General features: G+C 50.0%; 1 protein-coding gene across 6 annotated transcripts in view; it reads left to right on the top strand.

The window, feature by feature from the left end:
• Positions 1-20,134, top strand: part of ABTB3 (ankyrin repeat and BTB domain containing 3) — a 255,024-nt gene that overhangs the window by 223,573 nt on the left and 11,317 nt on the right. For 3 of the 6 annotated variants that reach the window (XM_053922006.1, XM_053922007.1, XM_053922011.1), the window contains 6 exons: positions 190-410; positions 1,928-2,106; positions 8,966-9,071; positions 13,347-13,449; positions 15,528-15,609; positions 19,590-19,658. In XM_053922006.1, the coding sequence (XP_053777981.1) occupies positions 190-410; positions 1,928-2,106; positions 8,966-9,071; positions 13,347-13,449; positions 15,528-15,609; positions 19,590-19,658 (760 nt within the window). Of the gene's footprint in view, positions 1-189; positions 411-1,927; positions 2,107-7,815; positions 9,072-13,346; positions 13,450-15,527; positions 15,610-19,589; positions 19,659-20,134 lie in introns of those variants that run through there. The other 3 variants (XM_053922008.1, XM_053922009.1, XM_053922010.1) reach the window with 2 other exon arrangements.

Raw genomic sequence — 20,134 nt, forward strand, 5'->3', positions numbered from 1 at the left:
CTAGCTCCCATCCCACCAGCTATTCCATCCCCAGAATGTGACGCCCGTGGTCAGGACTCTGAAACCACCACCCCGGAGTTGGTCCCGTCACATTCCCTTGTCCCAAGTGAGTGGCCCCCCGCCCCGTCCCCACCCTGGCAAAGCCCTTCCCTCTCTGAGTGTCTTCCTATCTGGGTTTATGATTGACAGGAATGTGTTCCGCAAACTGCTCGCTCAGCCAGAGAAGGAGAAGAGTGATATCCTGTCCCTGGAGGAGATTCTGGCTGAGGGGACTGACCTGGCGGAGACAGCCCCGCCCCCCCTGTGTGCCAGCCGCAACAGCAAGGCCAAACTGAGAGCCCTGAGAGAGGCCATGTATCACAGCGCTGAGCATGGCTACGTGGATGTCACAATTGACATCAGGAGCATAGGTCAGTCGGGGCACCTTCTGCCACCGGGCCTGGCACCACTGCCTGGCTCTAGGACACACACACACACACACACACACACACCCTGCATGGGCCCAGGGAACCTCTCATTTGCTGGTTGGAGCACTTCCTTGCTGAGACACCCACCCTGTCCCCACTGACCACAGCACTCTGCCAGCCCCAAAGCCCCATCCTCAAGACATTTTTCCATGATTCCCAAACTCTGATCCCAGGGAGTTAGGGATTTGAATCACCTGGGAGCTTGTCTGAATACACATTGCCAGGCCCTACACCCAGAAGCTCTGCTGTCGAGGGTCTGGATGGATAAAGGCTGGAAATCTTTATATTTAACAATCATCCCAGGTGGTTCCCAGTGGTTGGGAACTGCTCAGAGCACCCAGAGCCATGAAGTTGTGGCCCAGCAGCGGCTACAGTGAGGACCTGCCTTCCTTACCAGGGCTCCACCCACCGAGCTTCAGGGCACACAGCCACTCTCTGGAAAAATTTGGGCTGGCTCTTCCCTGAGTGAGCTAGCCCATGGCCATCTCCTCTGTACATCTTGGAAACAGGCTAGCCCGGCCCTCCCCAGTCTAGTGCATTAGCCCCGGCATGGGAACAGCAGGAGCTCGAGTGGGCCTTAAATACAGGGTGTGGCAGGTCGAGGTAGATGAAGGGCCTGCAGTGGAACCCCCTGACACTGTTCTGGAAATGGGCCTCTGGGGAGTGGCTGTTCAGTGGGTAGGACATTTATGTGGTGGCCCCAAAAGCCTATTTAGCATGGTGATGCAGCCCGAGACTCTGAAATGTCAGCTTGTTATACACAGTAGTGACGTGCATGCGTTTTCCTGCCTGTCTCACCCGGAGAGGGGAGCACAGCTTACCAACAGCTATCAGATGCTGGAGAGCTTGCTGTTACAGGAAGAGGACCTGATGAAGTGCTTGCAGATGGAAATGTTTTGCACAGGGGAACAGCAGCAATATCCTCATGTCTTTTTACGCAGATGTCAATATCCATCTTAGCCAGTGTAGTAGGTGGTGAAGCTCCCTTGTGAGTCTCACCAGCTCTCCGCTCTCCTCTGGGCACCGATGTGGTGCCCAGTCCTCGGCAAGACTCTGCCCCTCCCTGAGCTTCTCCCGCCCCAGAAAGTAGAGGGGACGGAGACAAATGAAGTCAGCACTGAGAAGTATGTCATCGGCCTAAGTGGTGTGCATAATTCCAGTATTCTGTACCACGATTATAGGTTATAAAGTATACCCCCTAATAATCTGAGTAGCATGAAGAAATGGACACCTGTACTTAAGGGAATTGAATTATGACCTTTAATTTCAACTTCTGCAAGTCTTTGGGGTGGGGGGGGAACCAACACTGGCTTAATTCATTGAATGTCAGTCTCTTGGTCTCATAATTTGGTAATGTCCTGGGAAGAAGCCAAGTTTTAGATTAAAAACATGCCTGCTCTTTTGGTTGTTCTCTGCCTTGCCCCTCCTGATCCCCTCCCCAACCCTTCCCCCACCCCCAGGTGTCCCATGGACCCTGCACACGTGGCTGGAGTCTTTGCGGATCGCTTTCCAGCAACACCGCAGGCCTCTCATCCAGTGCCTGTTAAAGGAGTTCAAGACCATCCAGGAGGAAGAGTACACAGAGGAGCTCATTACACAAGGCCTGCCCCTGATGTTTGAGATCTTGAAAGCAAGCAAGGTACGAGGAGTTCAACACTTGGGCCGTCGGCAGAGAGCTAGGCTGGAGGCGCCCCAGCTCACAGGTCCCTTAGCCTGATCCTACCCTTCAGGCAGATCCCTGTGGTCACGACCACTGCTGGCTTGTGCACCCCAACTGGCTAAAGCCACTTGTGCTGTCATTTATGGGGCAGCTGTTTTGCTGAGCACATGTTATGTTCCAAGGCGCTTGGGCACATGGGCAAAGTAGCGAGACATCTTCTAACCCCGGGAATCTGCACAGAAGCTGGTAAGGCAACACCAGCACATGTGCCCCAAGGGCACTGGAGGTGGTTTATGAAACAACGACAAATTCAGTGGCACGGGCTCTGAGAGGTGCGAGGTCAGGGAAGGCATCGCAGAGGGGCTAAGGCTCGGGCAGGCCTGGCGGACAGATAGGAATCCGGCCAGAAGAGGGGCACCGGTGCAGCACCCTAGATGAATGGGCTACAGGTTCCTGGAAACCAGGCCCTGGGGGAGGCTTTTCAGGTACAAAGGATCCTGTGAGCCCAGTGCTGACCCCTTGAGGTTCACCCCTTCCCCTCAGGGCTCCCTAATTCCTGCTGACACCTACATTCACAGCTGCAGGGAAATGGTGTCGCCTCTCCAAAAACCAGTTCAGCCCTTGGGCTATGGTGTGGTCAGTTCTTAAAAATCTCTTTGGGGTCACTTATTTGGTGATACCATACAGACACCCAGTACCCACCGGTGGTGGGCCATGTGGCTGTGTGTGTGTGTGTGTGTGTGTGTGTGTGTGTAGAACTTTGCGAATCTACAGCTGTGGTATGCCCATCCCCAGTCAGCCATGGGGTGGAGAGCCCAGGTCAGGGGGAGGAGTGACAAGTGCCCCACCACTGTGGCCATGGAAGCACCAGAGGGAACCAGTCTGCCTGAGAGGCTTTGAGGAGTTTGGGCACCAACCATCACACACCCCAAGGCTTCTCAGTGGGCCACAGGGGACTGGGTAGCACAGTGGTTGAGGGCATGGGCTCTGGAGCCAAACTGCAGGGGTTCAAGCCTGGCTCTGCCACTTACTTGCCTTATGACCTGGTCAAGTTACATAACTTCTCTCTGCCTCAGTTTCCACAGCTGAAAATAGGGACAGTGATTGTATTAACATCTTAGGCTGGTTGTGAAGATAAAATGAGTCAGTGCCCTTCAAAGTGTCCCTGCCACTGCGTGAGTGCCTTCTAATTCCTATCATAGTGATGGCTTCACCAGGGGGCGTGGCACCTCCGTTCGCATTCGTGAACACCGTGTGTAGCCGGCTGAGTGCCGGCTCCTCCCCACCGGATAACATGGGATTTTCCCAGTTTCTCTCCTACAGAACCTTGCATAGCCTAAATCACAGAGGCCATCAAATGTTCCCAAACTCACTGGAACCCTTTTTATAATGAACTGTCTTGAGACAAAAACGAGGATTTTTTTTTTAAGGTAAAATATGTAGTTTCTTATTTACCAAATGCCTGGCACTATTCTAAGCACCTTATGGGAATTAACTCACATAACCCTCACAAGCAACCTTTGAGGTAGATACTGTTCTTAACAAATGGGGAAACCGAGGCACAGAGAAGGTGAGTAACTGCCCAAGATCACACAGTTGGTCAGTAGCAGTCTGGCCCCCGCACCAGCCTCTTACCCATTTGTCCCAGAACAGGCTTTGGGGGACTCTGGGGCCCCTCTAAGACAATGGAGCCTGTGAACTCTCGGGGGAAATAGGCCTCTGAACCAAGAAGGCAACGTGGGTTCCCCCGCCCACCGGAAGGAAGAGGAGAGCGTGGAGCTGCCTTTGCTGGGCAGCCATGGGCCTGTCTGCTTTCGGATCCTGGAGCTCCTGGCCTGGGGTGCAGAGCAAGGCCACATGGGCTTCTCATTAGCGGCCCTTCTTCAGCCCAGCCTCTCAGGCCCCCTGTGGGCTGGATCTGCTCGTGATGACGGCCGGGCCCGCAGGGGCGCCCAAATGGGAGCAGGTGTGCGGGCCTCCAGTAATGAGCCTCAGCAATTCTATTTAGAGTGAACCCTGCTGGAAGCTTTTCAAAATCAAATACTCCCTGCCCCTCACCCCCCAACTTTAAAATAAATAAAAAGGCTTTCACCTGAAATTACCTATGAAACCACCATGGTGAAAACATTCCTAGTTCTGTTCCCAGGGTCTGGAGTTCTAAATGGTTTGGGGGTTGTTGTTTGTTGGGTTTTTTTCCCTTTCTTCAGGCTATAGTGGGAATTCCAGAAATTACTGAAGCCTCCTGTGTTTTAAGTAAACCTAATCTATGGGTTTTTTAAGTAAACTTTAGTTTGAAGGTTGACATACATACAGAAAAGTGCCCAGATGGTAACTATGGAGTAAATGAATTTTCACGGGGTAAACCTACCTGTGTGGTGAGCACCCAGACCAAGAAATAGGGCGTTGCTAGCACCGCACAAGGCCCCTCCTGCCTGAGCAAGCCTCCCTCTCCAAGAGCGGCTACAGCTCGGACAACAGCAGCTGGGGGTGGGGACGAAGGGAGGGGCCTTTGCCAGGATGTGTGGACCAGGGCCTGCTACCTGGCAAGGAGCTGCGGCCCAGGGGTACCTAGGAATGAGGCAGGGGCAGCTTCTTGCAGGAAGGGGCAGTCTGTAAGGATGGCACATTCAAGAGTCCTGTTTGTTCTTATATGGGGCGGGGTGAGGTTCAATGGCAACCCCTACTGGTGAAATGTGGCATAACACATGTGTACCAGGCGTGGGGGGAAAAAGATAATAAATTTCCCTCCTGCTGTGTCAAGTCAGGCATTCCCCAAGCATGGCTGATATTGCTGTGGTCAGACCCTGTGGGTTCATTTTGCTTTTCTTTTCCCAGGTTGATGAGGTAGAAGCCTAGATTATTAATTTGAAACTTCTCCTTTTCTTATATATGCATTTGATACTATACATTTTCTTCTCAGCTGTGTCCCAGTTTTTGATAATGTTTCCCTTCCCTTGAAACTTGCTTTTTGGCTTATGGGTTATTTAAAAGTGTGTTGTTTAGTTTTGAAGTGTTTGGGGATTTTTCTGTCATCTCTGTTACTGATTTCTAGTTTGACTCCACTGTGGTCTGAGAACACAATTGATATTATATCGATCCTTTTAAATATTTGAGATTTATTATTTGGCCCAGAATATGGCCTATCTTGGTAGATTCCATGGGCACTTGAAAAGATGTGCTTTCTGCTCTCGTTGAGCGGAGTGTTCTGTAATTGTGTAACATCCTGTTGGCTGATGGTTACCCTGAGTTCCTCCATAGCCTGTAGCCGTTCTGTCCAGTTAGTCTGTCGTTGGGGAGAGGGGTGTTAAAGTCTCCAGCCGTGATTGCTGGATTGGTCTCCTTCCCGTTTTTGCTCCATCAGCTTTTGACTCACATATTTTGCAGCTCTGGTGTTTGGCCCCAGACTACGGTGCCTAACAGACTAAGTGTGCATGGGGCACCAGACCCATGCACACTCGGGACTATGGTGTCTTCTCAGATTAACCCTTCCGGCACGTCATGCCCCACTCGCTTCTGCTAATTTCCTTTGCTCTGAAGTCTTCTTGATCTAGTAATATTAACAGCCCCTCCTTCTATCCTTTGATTGATGTTTGTGTGATATTTTCCCACCCTTTTCAGCTTGCCTCTGTCACTTCAAATGAAGTTTCTTGTAAACAGCGTGTAGTCAGGCTCTTTATCCACTCTGCCAACTCTTTCAGCTGGAATTTATAGACCGTTTCTATTTAATTTAATTATTGATACTTTAGGGCTTAAGTCTACCATCTTAGTTTCTGGGTTTTTTTGTGGTCTTTCTGTCTTTTGCTTCTCTCTTTTCTTTTTCCTGCTTTCCTCTGGGCTACTCAAACATTCTTTTAAATTACATTTTTATTTGTCTGTAGTGGTTTGCAGTATATTTCCCTGTATAGCATTTTTAGTGGCTGCTTGATGTATTACCTTATACATACATAATAGCAAAGTACATATACATAATACCAAATGAAGTATGGAAACTTACCTCTCTTTGTGTCCCTTTACCCTCCCCCATTTATGACATATTTAACTGTCTTTAAACATGTCATCTACATACAGTTAGAACCACATCAGTGTTACGATTTTTGCATGAACCACCAAACAGAATTAGGAAACTCAAAAGGGAAAAAGCCTATTACATTTGTCCTTATTTTTGCTTACCATGCTCTTCCTTCCTGACGTTCCAAGGTTCCCTCTTTCATCCTTTCCTTTCTGTTTAGAGAACTTCCTTCAGCCTCTCTTCTAGGGCAGTTCTGGTGCCAAATTCTCTGTTTTCCTTCATCTGAGAATGTCTGATTTCCCTTTCATTCCTAAAGGATATTTTCACTGGTTATTATTTACTTAATATTTCTCTTTAAGCCATCTTACCTTCCCCTAAACCTACTTAGAAAGGAAACATTATATTACTACCATAAATAGAAAGCCCTCATAATTGCCATAAATAGAAGTACGTATCAAAATAAATGAGTGATGGTTTAAAGGCATTTTAAGTTCATTGTGTGTTCAGTTTCATCTTGTACACAAGTCCAAGGGCATTGACAGACTTGGAGCTAAGCACCGACCTCATGGGAATCCTCAAGGGCCATACAACCTTCCCACCTTTACCAGGTGTGCTCAGCAGAGAAGGCTCACTGCTGACAGGTCAGCCCAGCTTTTCCACAAGGGAGGGGGCGGTGGCAGGGGGTCGGTCACCAGATGGGACAAATTAAGACAAAGAACTCACTTCCGGTGACCCTGGAAAGTAACAGTAATTCCACATTCTCTTGATTGTAAGATCAGGCTCTTTTCATCTTTTTGAATTTCTCAAGCTTGAAATGCGTCTTAAATATGGGTCTTAAAAATGTATGTTTATTACAATAAGTTTTTTTCCCTTCCTAAAAGCTGCCATTAAATCTATAATATTTTAGAATCTAGAAAAATAGAGATTAGTTTTAATTATGGGAACCTCTGATTTTAAGGGCCTGTGTGATTACACTGGGCCCACCCCGACAATCCTGGATAATCTCCCTCTCTTCAAGGTCAACTAATCAGTGACTTTACTCCTGAAGAGTCCCCTTTGCCCTATAAGGTAACATGTTCCCAGGTGGGATATACAGCTGCAGGGATTAGGGCATGCAATGTCTAGGGGCCATAATTCTGCTTCTTGAACATCCGTGTGAGTGAGAGTCACATGCAGAGTGTGTGACTGTGGATCCTGATTCCCTGGCCTCGGATGAGAGTCTGCATTTCTGCTGTCTCCCTGGTGATTCTGCTGCCCCTGGTCCATGGAGCACATTTGAGTGGCAAAGCGTTAGACCAGACGAAGTGAATTTACAGCCCCCAGCCCAGCTCAAATCCAAGACGGAATTTCAGTCCATGAACCCCTGTGGTTCTCAAACCTAAGGGAGCCTCAGAATCACCAGAAAACGTGTGAAAATACAGACTGCTGGGCCCCACCCCCAGCGTTTCCGGGTCAGAAGGTCCAGGATGGGACTTGAGGATGGACATTTCTAACAGGCTCCCAAGTGGCACTGAAGGTGCTGGTTTGGGGCTACACTTTGAAAACCGCCGCGTGAAACTAGGAGAGAGGCAGTCACTTTGTGAGTGTTACATGAAGGAGCATTTGACATCCTTGTTTATAAGGCATCATCTTTAAAAACAGCGTCCTTTTTTTTGTTCAATATGATTGCATCCCCTTAGGCACCTCTGTGGATTCGTCAGAAGTGACAAGACGCCTTTTGGGAGCTCATCCACTTTCATCAAAGGGCTGAATTTTCTTTTCATGTGCCGAGCTGTATCCTTCTGCTTCGGGAGCATCAGGAAGTAGATTCATCAACAGCTTGAACCACTGACATCATGGGTTGTCCCCAAAATAATATTTGTTTTTATCACAAAAGCAACAGTTGTTTGTTGCAGAAAATATAGCTAAAAAGAAAACACCATAATCCCACCCAAAGGTAGCTACTCTATTCTCCCCAACCTTTTTCTATAAATACCCGTCAATCTAAATATACGTATATGTAGGGTTTTACTTCCAAAAATATATGCGGCAAACTGTGTGGTAACCTACTTTTAAAATATATTGTAAATGCCTTTCTATCTCACTCCCCTTTTTAGCCCCAAGCTTTAACCCCTTCACACAATAAAAAGCATCCAGGTGCTGTGATTGGCGGCTTCCCTCCTACACACCTGCGGTTGGAGGGAGACCTGTGAACAGCAGTGGGCTCCCCAGGGGAAGAAGCAAACGCACAGAGGACAAGGCCCATTCAGAAGTAGGCTCCTTGGTGCCTGAGCAATCGTTGCAGAACTGTTCCCCACCCCGCCCCCCTTTTTTTTTCTTTTTTTTGAGAAATGATTCAGCCGAGCACTCCGGATCTGGAAATGCCTCAGCACCAGAATCAAATTCATTAGAAAACTGAATCAGGACCATTTGTGTCTCGGCAATTGAGACTCAGGAGATCAGAAGGGCCTTCTGCCGGTACTCTTCAGGGCAACTAGAGGCTTCCAGAATTTTGGAGTATTGATAAAAGTATGGGGTAAAAACTTATTTTCCATTCGATGAGTTACAAAACCTGCTTTCCAATGGCTAGTAAATGATTAGAGCGAGAGAGAAGGATTTAATGACAAGCTTTCACCGATGAACCCACTGGACATAGCAGACGGGCAGGCACGCAGCTCCAGGGCCTGCCAGGGCGAACTGGGTGTGTGATGTCCAGGGGAGTCTCTCTCAGAACCTGAGAGACGCCTGTGGGCGTCTCCCCCCCACAACCGGGGGACCCGTCCTTGGCAACAACTGGCATGAGGTGGTGTACAGCCCCCAGCAAGGCGAGCTCTTCTTTCTCTTCTGCAGAACGAAGTGATCAGCCAGCAGCTGTGCGTCATCTTCACTCACTGCTACGGGCCCTACCCCATCCCCAAGCTCACAGAGATCAAACGGAAGCAGACCTCGCGCCTGGGTGAGTGTTTCACCGGCCCTTGAGGGGTGTTGCTTTGAGATTTCAGGACAGGAAAGAAGCAAACGCAGTAAAGAAGGGTGGGGATTGTTTGAGAGCAAATAGATAGCAGAGTCAGGCAGGTGGAGATCAGGATATTACTTGAATTATGTGATAAAACTGAAGGATATACTTTAGGAGAGTGGACAAGGAGACTCACCAACACCTTCTTCCTCTAATTGAAAGATTACAGGCAGTGACAGCAAGAAGGTCTCTGGAGCCCTGCAGGCAAGTAGATTCTAAAAGCAACCCAAGTGCCCGTCAATAGACAAGTGGATAAAAAAGCTGCGGTACATATATACGGTGGAATATTGCTCAGCCATAAAAAAGAATGCAATCTTACCAAGTGCAACAGGATAGATGAACCTTCAGGTTATTATTCTAAGTTAAATTAATCAGAGAAAGATACATACAATATGATTTACATATATGTGAGATCTAAAGGACAAAATAAACAAACAAAATTAACTCATAGACGCAGAGAGCAGACTGATAGTTTCCAGAGGGCAGTGGGGTTTGGGGACTGTGTGAATAGATTGAAAAGTACAAACTGGGCCCTGACTAGTGGGCTCAGTTGGGTGGGTGCCATCCAGCAAAGCGAAAGGTCACCGGTTTGATTCCCAGTCAGGGCACATGCCTGGGTTGCGGTTCAGTCCCCAACTGGGGAGTGTACAAGAGGCACCCGATCGATGTTCCTCTCTCCATCAGTGTTTCCTTCCCTTTCTCCCTCCCTTCCTCTCTCTAAAAATAAGTTTTTTAAATGTTTTTTAAAATCTTATTTAAACAAAGTACAAGTTGGTAGTTACAAATTAGTCACAGGGACATGAAGTACGGCACAGGGAATACAGTCAGTGATACTGTAATAACTCTGTGTGGTGCCAGGTGGGGACTGGAAATACCAGGGGAGACACTTTGTAAGTTATATGACTGTCTAACCACTATGCTGTGCACCTGAATCTAAAAATATTGAATGTAAAAAAAAAGAAAAAAGGAAATGTTAAGGAAAGAAGAAAAGGAGAGCCTCACATGTAGAAATTTTGTGATTTTTAAAAAATGTAATAAAACCAGTATTGGAGGAAAAATAATCAAAGAAGCCTGAGCTGTGAGTGGCAGCTGTCCCCCAGTCCTCCCTGAGGGGGACGTGCAGAGGACAGTGACGGGCCATCGTGTTCCTCTGGTGGAGCCTTCTGCAGGGAGCTCGGAGGAGAGGGGAACAAGCTCCCCCCCCCACACCTACACACTCACATACACGTGAGGGGCACCTACCTGAGCTGAGGATCCTGGGTGCTCTGAATCCCATCAGGGTAGCCGCCTCCACTTGTATTCTTCTTGGACACTTGCACTGAGCTGGCCCCAGCCGAGCCCTTGACCTACCCTAGCTCAGGTCATCCTCGGGCCACCCCAGGAGGACACTGGAAGTCATCTCATGTCACAGCTGAGGAAACGGGGGCTCTGCAGACCCCACAATATCAGTGCAGGTGGAGCTGGGCCCTGAACCAGGTTCATCTGAAGCCATAATTACATCATCCTGGGGTTTTAGCTTCTGGGATTTTCCAGGAGAAACCTCTTCATCGGGCACTGATTTCCTTCCGAGGACCCTGAGGCTGCTGCAGCCTGGTTGACCAGCCTGGGAAAAAAGGCAAAGAAATACTCGGCTGCCTTGAAACCTGAACCATGAGCCTTCTGTTGCGGGGCCTGACTCCTTGCTTCCCAGGGAGTTATAAAATATTAAAGATATTTTAATATGAAAGGATTCCTTTTCTAATGAAGGTCCTGGACTTTCCTGCTTCCTAGTTCCTTTTCCTACAGAGACTGGAAAACATTTGGTAAAGGAAGCATCAGAAAACTCTACTCTTTCGCAAAAACCACTATTTTGAAACAGGTGAGCTAGTTTGAGTGAAGAGCCTGAACTCATGGAACTGTTTTAAAGTATTGTACTTTTGTTCCCACCAGGAGTAACTGGTTAATTTAAATGACAGCGTTTTGCTAAATGGAAAACTTCGCAGCTGAGTCCTGTGAGCAAACCAGGATACACCAAAACCACAAGTATCTCCACCTTGTGGAAAACAGGTGTTAATTAAAATATTGCTAAGTGCAACAAATTATGAAGACCAATCCAATTACTGGGCTTCAGAGATTGAAGGCTGCACCCCCACAACACAGCAGCAACCTGACATCTGGGCGTCCTCCCAGATGCCCTTGTTAGAGCGAGTATTTGCAAGGGCTGTTTTAGCGGCGCAGCATAAATTTTGCTTTTCTGGAGCTATAGGAGAGGAAGGAACTTTTTCTTCCATCCTGAACTTGCTGAGATTTCTTTCATCAGCAATTTTAAAGTCCTCCTTTTTATTTTTTTGCCAAGCCTTGAAATTCCAGGGGTTAGAGCCAGAGAAGAGAAGCAGGCCTGCGAGGCTCCAAGCTCACGATATATGAAAGAAAAGGGGCAGAATACATGTATAATTATCGATAAATGGAATATGGAACATGTAGTGTTTTGCACCTTCAGTATAGCATTTCAAGCTAGGATAACTAACAGTTGCCACACAGCGGTTCTTTAAGGACCCACTGGAAAGGAAAGTTCGAAGGATCAGTGACAAGGGTCCCAAACTGGCACGTCTGTATGGCCAGGCAGGTCATATAAATGAGTGAAATGGCCTCAGTGTAAGACAGTAGGGAGTGGCAGGGACTATGGCAAACTGCCGAGGGCACGCCTGATTTTTTTGTGAATACATTGTCCTCCTGCTGTCTCGAGGAATTCTGGGAGAGAAGGGTAACAAGTGCTAACGGGAGGAGATATTAGTGATTTGGGATGCAGGATGGAGACAGTTGGAGGTGGACAGTGGGAGAGTGAGCAGAAGGAGGCAGGTTGCTGAGAAGAAGGGGAAAGTCACTCCAGCCTGTTAACTGTCTTTAAAGACAGTGGAGAGTGGGGTTTTGTCAACTCAGAGGCCTTCCTCTGTACCCCTCCTCCTTCCCTTTACCAGGATAGTTTTTCAAGTTCGGGGAATGGGTGGTTAATGAAAAATTTTGAAGATAGTGGGATTACAGTTGATTTTGACTTTTTATTGATTTTTTTTTAAGTTTTCATTTAAAGCTTCTTAATGGGAAGACGTGACAGAGAATGTGAGTGGGCCGCCAGCCACCAGGACCCCATCTGGGGCAGCAGAAGGGCTGAGGGCTGAGTGAGGAGGATCAGCCAAGAAGGCCAGTTCTGGGTCCAAGTTACAGCAGCGTCTGGGCAAAAAGGGGGCCTGGGGTTCAAGGTCTGACAGGATGGGCCCAACAGCTGGTGGGTCATGGCCCCCAGGAATCCAGGGGGTCAGTTCCCTCCCTCAGTGGTTGGGAGCAGCCTAAACTCAGCTGTAGGGAGGAGCTGGGGTTTCATGTGAGGACAAAATTTTAACCCCTGGGGAAGGGCCCATCAACAAGCAGATCCCCAGATGAAGAAGGGGCCTGATGTCCTCGACAGGCTTCAAGAACAAGACTCTGAAGCCATGGTCAAGGTGTTCTTTCATTCATCCAAAAGGGGCAGTATGTGTCAGCCGTTTTGCTAAGTACTTCCCATAAGTTAATTCATGTAATGGGTATTAGCATGCCTGTTTTACAGGAAGGAAAACTGAGGTGCAGAGTGGTTCAATAACTTGCCCAAGGTCACTGAGATTTCTGGCTTCAGAGCCCACATTCTCACTACACTCTACCATCTTGCTGTGCTCGACACCGAGGAAAGGAGGTGAAAAGGGCAGGCAAGGCCCTGCCCTCCCAGAGCTTGCCAGCCAGAGGGAGGGGCAGACAGAGGGGAGACACAGTAGTGATGAGGCTACAGGGCCAATACAGGTGTTAAGAAATCGTTGATTTAGAGACTCTAAAGGTCCGCCCCGGGGTGCTACAGCCCAAGCCTGCTAATAGGGTGAGTGACCTACGAGGAAGCCCAGCAGAGGTCGAGCCACCTTGCCCTCTCACGGAGGATGGGATGGACTCAGGAACTGGGCGCAGTGGACCCTGGTCCACAGGCTGGTGCTCAGTCCAGAGAGCACCACCAGCCACTTGGAAATGCCACTTTTAATTGCAGATAAGCTGTGAAGATTTTCTAAGAAAAACTGGATTTCCGTGATTTCAGTGTTCCTCTGATTGATTCTGACTCCTGTTTGGTCACTGTCTCACCAATGAGTGTCTTACCCCCTGGAATCCAAACGTCACCCTTCTCTCCACTGACGCCACCTTCTTTCCCCTCTCCTGTTCTAGATCCTCACTTCCTCAACAATAAAGAAATGTCCGATGTCACCTTTCTGGTGGAAGGAAGACCATTTTATGCTCACAAAGTGCTGTTATTCACAGCCTCTCCAAGGTATGTTCCGTCAGGGTGGACAGCAGGTGAATTCTGAGAGTGGCTGCTGCTTTAACTGTACCCTGAATTTCGATTCTGCTGCTGTCTCCACTGGACTGGCAGATAATCTTCACAAAATCAAGGAATAGACAAAGTGAAATAAGCCAGTCTCAGAAAACAAATACTGGATGATTCTATCGAGACGGGTACTAGACTAGTCAGATGCAGAGAGACAGGAAGCAGAACAGTGGTCGCCAGGGGCTGCGAGGAGGGGAAAGGAAGAGGTAGTGTTGAAGGGCATGGAGGGCACATGGCACCTTCCAGAGATGGGCTGCACAACGGTGTGAATATACTTAACATAACTGCACACTTACAGACGGTGAATTTCTACGTTATGTGTCTTTCGCTTGCATCAAAGAAAAGGAATACAGGGCAGCCACCAGCGTAAACAGCAGCACCTCTGTGTGTCTTAGGCGCCTGGAACCCTAGGCAGGTGGAGTGTGGGGCAGAACTTGGGGAGCAGAGCGTGGGTTAGGTTTTCGCTCCCTCAGCCAGGTGCCTCGGGCAGTGCACAACCTGAAACCTCACACACAGCAGCCTTGAAAGGCCTGTTCTCCAAACGCCAGGGACCTTTGGCATAAGCCAGCGAAATACAGAGGTCCTGAATGTTACTTTTCCCTGACCGTGGAGTGGACAACCGTGTAACACGCTCCTGCCAGCCCCACCACGGCCCCCCTCCTCCTCTCAGTTTGAGATGAGTTGGGGCTGACCACGTGGAACCACACCGTCCGAGGACCTGAACAGGATCAGCAAAGCCGGGCAAAGGAGAGAGTGATGCCCACGTGAGGAGGAGGCAGGCGTCCGGGGCCTGCAGGGAGTAAGGAATCCACTTCCATCCAGGATGTCTGTTCAGGACTGTGTCTGACCAGTACTCCCGGGTCCTCACAGCATCCTGGCATCCACATTGTTCCCCTCAAACCAGATACAAACCCTGCCTCCTTTGTCTGCTTTGTCACCGCAAGAAGAATATGCCATCCCTTGCCTAGTTCCCAGTTGCAACACTGTAGACTAACCAGATCAATATTGTGCCAATGTTAATTTCTTAGTTTTGACAAGGGTGCATAGCTGTCTGTGTAGGATGTTAACATTAGGGGGAACTGGGTGAAGGGTGAACAGGAACTCTGTACTGTCTTTGCAACTCTTCTCTGTATCTCTAAGTAGTTTAAAACTAAAAGTTTCATTTTAAAAAAATAGAGCTTATTCCTAAATATATGGAGTGTCAGTGTGTTCCAGTGAGAGGCTCCCTACCCTCGAGGAGCATACAGTTTAGTCGACAGCAGCAAAGTGCATCGAAACCCCAGACAGAAGGTCAGCCAGAGGGAGATCGTCAGGGAGTCATCAGATCTTGAGTAAATTCCTGCGATGCATCCGACAGGCACTGGTTCTGGGGATGCAGCAGAAGCAGAAAGGGCAGGAGTCCCTACCCTCCTGGAGCAGCGGTTGTGTGGGAGATGGCAGGACGGGGTGGGAGAACTCCGTGGACAGCAGAGGAGCATGAAGCCCGAGCTCAGAGAAGACTCCCTGAAGGGGAGGCAGCCTTTGTGGTGGGCCCTGCAAGACACAGGGGGTTTTCCAAGGCATCCATTCCTTCCTAATCCCCTGTTTGAGAAATAGCACTATTCCTTTAAGTTGAGCTTTAACTTTAAATTGGATTATGGTATCATCCAGGGAGGGAGAGGGTAGATTAAGAAATCTGTGGAGCCCTGGCTGGTGTAACTCAGTGGATTGGGTGCTGACCTGTGAACCAAAAGGTCACCAGTTCAGTTCCCAGTCAGGGCACATGCCTGGGTTGTGGGCCAGGTCCCCAGGTGGGAGTGTGCAAGAGGCAACTGATCCATGTATCTCTCACACATCAATGTTTCTCTCCCTTTCTTTCTCCCTCCCCCTCTCTAAAAATAAGTAAACAAAAATCTTAAAAAAAAAAAAGAGCAATCTGTGGAGATGTCATTGTTGTGTGTCAGAGTTGGGGGATGAAAGAGCTGAGTTTCTTGCCAGCTGAGAGTGTGTTCGTCTTTTTCTCTTTTCGTGTTCTCGTTCAGGTTCAAAGCACTCCTGTCCAGCAAACCAACAAACGACGGCAACTGCATAGAGATCGGTTATGTGAAGTACCCCATCTTTCAGGTGAGCCCTGGCTGTGGCCTGGAGCACCGCGGCAGCGGGCGCAAGGTCCAGGTGGTTCCCTCCGGTCCTTGGCCTGTGGCTCAGCCCCTGCAACAAATCATCCATCTCCTGCCCCCCCAGCCCCTCCTCACGCTGCCCTAACCGTTTAACATCCATTCATCCCTACTTGAGCACCTGCTATGTTCCTGACACTGTGCTGGGCCCTGGGGACACAGGGTAAAGGGCAGTCCTCTCCGGGGGACTCCCAGTCCAGAGGGGGTAACTCTGAGTAATTTCCTAATCATAGTGTAATGTGGGGTGTGTGACAGGGAGGAGGGAGCCACGATGCTGTGGCAGCTCAGACCAGGGAAACTGGGGAAGGCTTCCTGGCTGAGGTGTCAGTGGAAATATTGAAGGCTGGGAAGTTGGCAAGCCTTCGTGCTTCAGAAAGGTGCCAGGGGAGGCGGAGACAGGTAATGTCCCAGAACTGTGGTTGAGCCCAGTGTGAACAGGAACCAGTGGACTTCAGGGCATCCAACGTCATCTTAACGTTGATCTGAACCGAACGTCTGTAGGAAAGGGGTCAGATGACATTACCCTGTCTCTTTCCCGTTTGGGGAAGTCGACACCATTAGCGATGGGTCCTGGTTTATGTGGCATCTCCGCAGGGGCACTGCAGCCCTCTCCCCTTCCTGCCCCTCCTTCACGCCTGAACCATACAGACATTCTTGCAGCTCATGCCTCTGCCCCTGCATCCCTCATCCCTCTGCCCCTGCATCGGCTTTGCAGCCCTGTTTCTAGAGCTCCGAGTCTCACCCAGGACATGAAACCTGTGGGCAGCTTCCTGCCTCACGGGGGAGCCTGGGGTCCCTCCACGCTGTCCTCCCACCAGCCGGGGTCAGTAAGCCAGTGTGGGGGTCCTGGGGACGATATGTACCACCTTCTGAACAGGGCTTGTTTCCTCCAGTTCATCCACGTCTGGAAGGACAGGCCGGGAAAGAGTGAACAAGTGGGTGAGACTCAGGCCAGCCCTCTGACACTCACCTTCTAATACAGTCAATGAGACTCTGAGAGACAAGCAGGAGGCCAGGCCGGCTGTGACCAGGGTCACGGGGCTGGGGTCCCGATCTGGACACTGCAGGACGGAGCCGCATTCCAGGATTTGAGGGCTACATTTCCGTTCACACAGGCTCCTCTCCCTGTTTAAACTCAGTGTCCCTCATGTGACCTGACCTCTCTGAGCATCAGTTTCCTCCTCTGGTGGATGGGAGAGAGGGTTCTACGGGCAGGAGCAGCGTGAACATGAACAAAGGCACAAAAGTGGGAAGACCTGTGGTATGTTTGAGGGAAAGTGATTATCAGTCCATTGGCTGGGTCTTCAGGGGTATCAGAGACTGAAAAGACACATTGGCCCTGCATAGTACGAGCCAAGTGGAGAGAAGGCAGGCCAGAGGCTGGTTCTTCCCTCTGCCATTGACCCTGGTCCCCCAGATCCTGCCATTCAGAGGGCTGCCAGGATGACACTCCGCATCACACCAACCCCTAACGTCTGCGTTTCCACCATTAGAGATGTGCTCCTTTGACTACGTTGAAACTTCAAAATAAGGAATTCTCCCCAAATAACCATAGGCAAGGCACTCCCTTCTCCAAGCCTCCTTTTCCCCATTTTTAACAATTATCATCACCTCTCTGGTGAGGGGACTTGCGGAGATTAACAAGCAGGACAACATGAGAAAACGTTCAGCTTGGCATCTGGTGCATCGTGGCGGTTATTAAGTGGGTTGTTGTTTCCTAAAGCATAATTGATAAACCACCTCCCTGCCAAGTGTAAGTCCCTGATGAATGGGCCACTTTGCATTAAGCATTGGAGAAGAGACGAAAGAGGTGCCAAGGCCAGCCTGGGAGAGCCATCCACTGGGGTGGGGGCAGCAGAGAGGAGGCTGGAGCCTCAAGGTGGGACTGAGGAGTGGGCACACCCCCATACATACGAGGGCCTGTTTCTCCTTTTACCAGCCCCTCACCACAGTTTCTGCTGAGAGCAAAGTGGCCACGGCCCTTTCTGGAGCGGCGGCAGCTGTTGGGTTTAAACGTTCCCATTAAACTGTGGCTTTGCTTTAGGGTTAGGGATGGGGAAAGTGGTGAAGAAGCCGTAATGCAGCCCCAACTGTGAGTGAGGCACTGGCCTCTGCTTGCACGTGGTTATCTGGGTTATTCTTTCCAGTTTTAGAGAGAAGACCACTGAGGCCCAGAGAACGTAAATGATGCATGCCCCCTGGTCTTAGTACTGGTTAGTGACAGAGCCAGGGTTTGAACCAGCCTGTCTGGCACCAAAGTCTAGGTACTTGGCTCTGGAATTCTCTTCCTAAATGGCAACAATGCTAAGCACAGCTCCCATTTCTTGAGCGATTACTGTGTGTAAGGATTCAAGCCGGTGGTTCTCCACCTGGGCTGCGTGTTAGAATCACCTGGGAGCTTTGAAATGCCTGGTGGCCAGGCCACGAATCAGACCAGTTAGATCGGAATCTGGGCTGGGGCCCAGGCATCAGCATTCTGAAGTCTGCCCTCCTCCCATCATCCCAGTGTGCAGCCAAGAGGGGCCACCAGTGCTCTGAGTTACAGTGGTTCCCAAACTTAAGCAGGCTTCAAAATACCCAGCAGGTGGTGGGGTTGGGGAGGCTTGTTAAAACACAGAAAACTTGCTAAAATGCAGATTCCTGGACCTACCCCCAGAATTCCTGGTTCTGTAAGCCTGGGCTATGGCCTGGGGATCTGCATTTCTTACAAGAACCCAGGAGATACTGATGCTGCTGGTCCAGGGACCACACTGAGGACCACTGCTATCCATCACCTCATTCAGCCCTTCCAGCTGCCCCTCTGTGTGGCTTTCCCCACCTTACAGATAGGGCGGGGCCTCAGAGAGGTGAAGGGACTGGCCTAAGCTCCCACTGCTCATCACAGTGGAGCTGAGGTTCTGACCCAGGCCTGGCTGACCCCCAGGCCTAGGTCTTCACTGCCTCCCTGCTGTGGGGACCTGGGCCTTCCCTAAAAGTCAGCCATCAGAGATTGGAGCCTGAGCTAGATGCTGGAAAATGGCATGTCCCCAACTCTCTGAGTACTGGAGAAGGGGGCGTGCACTTCCACCATCAGCCCTGGGACTAACTGGGGAGGTTCCTGAAAGAAGAACTTGTCTTGCAGTAGGCACTCAACAAATTCAACAGATTCACTGAATAAGTGACCATCATGGGAAAGCACAGGCTGAGGAATCGAGGCCTGTACTTGCTTCAGGCCAGGGGAGGTGTCCTGGCCACAAGAGCCTCAGACTCCTGTACGGGGCAGGCAGAAGGCCCCGGGGACTTTTCCCTGTGCCCGCCTTCTTCCCCATAAAAAAAGAAAAGCCTCATTTGTGGCTTGAAATAGGCCAAGTCGGGCTGAATCCAACCCAGAAGGAGGCTCCCAGGGGCCTGTTCACTTCACTTCAATGCTGACAGGAGAATTTTAGTTAATGAGGCTGCTTTGAATGCCCTCCCTCCAAGACTGCTTAACATCACACTCCGGCAAGAGCCAAACGCAGCTGAGGCTACACCTGGGCGAGGGGCCTCTGTGAGGCTGTGCTTGCCATTTGAATCCCTGCTTCATGCAGGTTGACAGCTGCCAAGAAAAACAACTCCATAACCAGGTCGTTCAGCCTAATGACGGCTCGTCTCACCCCCTTGCAGAAAAGGCTTGTGCTGGCAGAGTCTGAGGCGGCACGGGGCAGCCCCATTTAAATGCCACTAGCACCGGGGTTTCCACTAAGGAGCAGCATTTCAAGTCCTCGGCCCAACCTCGAGTGAATGAGATAACAGGACCCAGAAGCGCTTTGTAAATGGCTCTCTGGGTTGTTGTTATTGGTTTGGCCTTTATTAAAGAAAGCTTCCAGGAGAAGAAATTGATTTTAATACCGCTTTAAGATGACTGTGTCTGTGTCACTGACACTTTGCTTACTGTGTCCTTTCTCCCAGCTGGTCATGCAGTACCTCTACTACGGTGGCCCAGAGTCCCTTCTCATTAAAAACAACGAGGTAATGGAGGTAAGAAATCTGCCCTGTCATTGGGGGCGGGGTGAGGGGACACCTCTGCAAACCCGGTTCACTACACAGGTCTGGGGGACCCACGTTGGGCTTGCATTTGGATGCAGGCTTTGGGCCCCTCCCGACTCCTTAGACCCCCCAAACAGGAGGCTTCTCATCGTCCCCTGGAGGGTTGGGGTGCTCAGCACACTAGCCCAGCCCCTGTCTGTGACATTTAATTTTAACTGGCTCTGGGGGTGGGGTAGAGGGAATTGACTGAAGAGGCTGAGTCTCCCAGCACAGCTGGGGCTCAGCAGCATGATCAGGAGCTACCCTGGATGACTTCTCCTGCCTTGTCACTGTAAGAGAAGCGTATCATCTGAAAACCCCCCTTGGCTCACAGCGCTGTCCCTGACCAGCAGCTGAGAGCCCGTCACAAAGCTCACCTGGCTTCACTGCACTGGGCCGGCCCTCACTCCGCAGCCCCTTGGCTGGCT

Source organism: Desmodus rotundus, chromosome 3 (assembly GCF_022682495.2).
Source record: "Desmodus rotundus isolate HL8 chromosome 3, HLdesRot8A.1, whole genome shotgun sequence".
Classification (NCBI taxonomy): domain Eukaryota; kingdom Metazoa; phylum Chordata; class Mammalia; order Chiroptera; family Phyllostomidae; genus Desmodus; species Desmodus rotundus.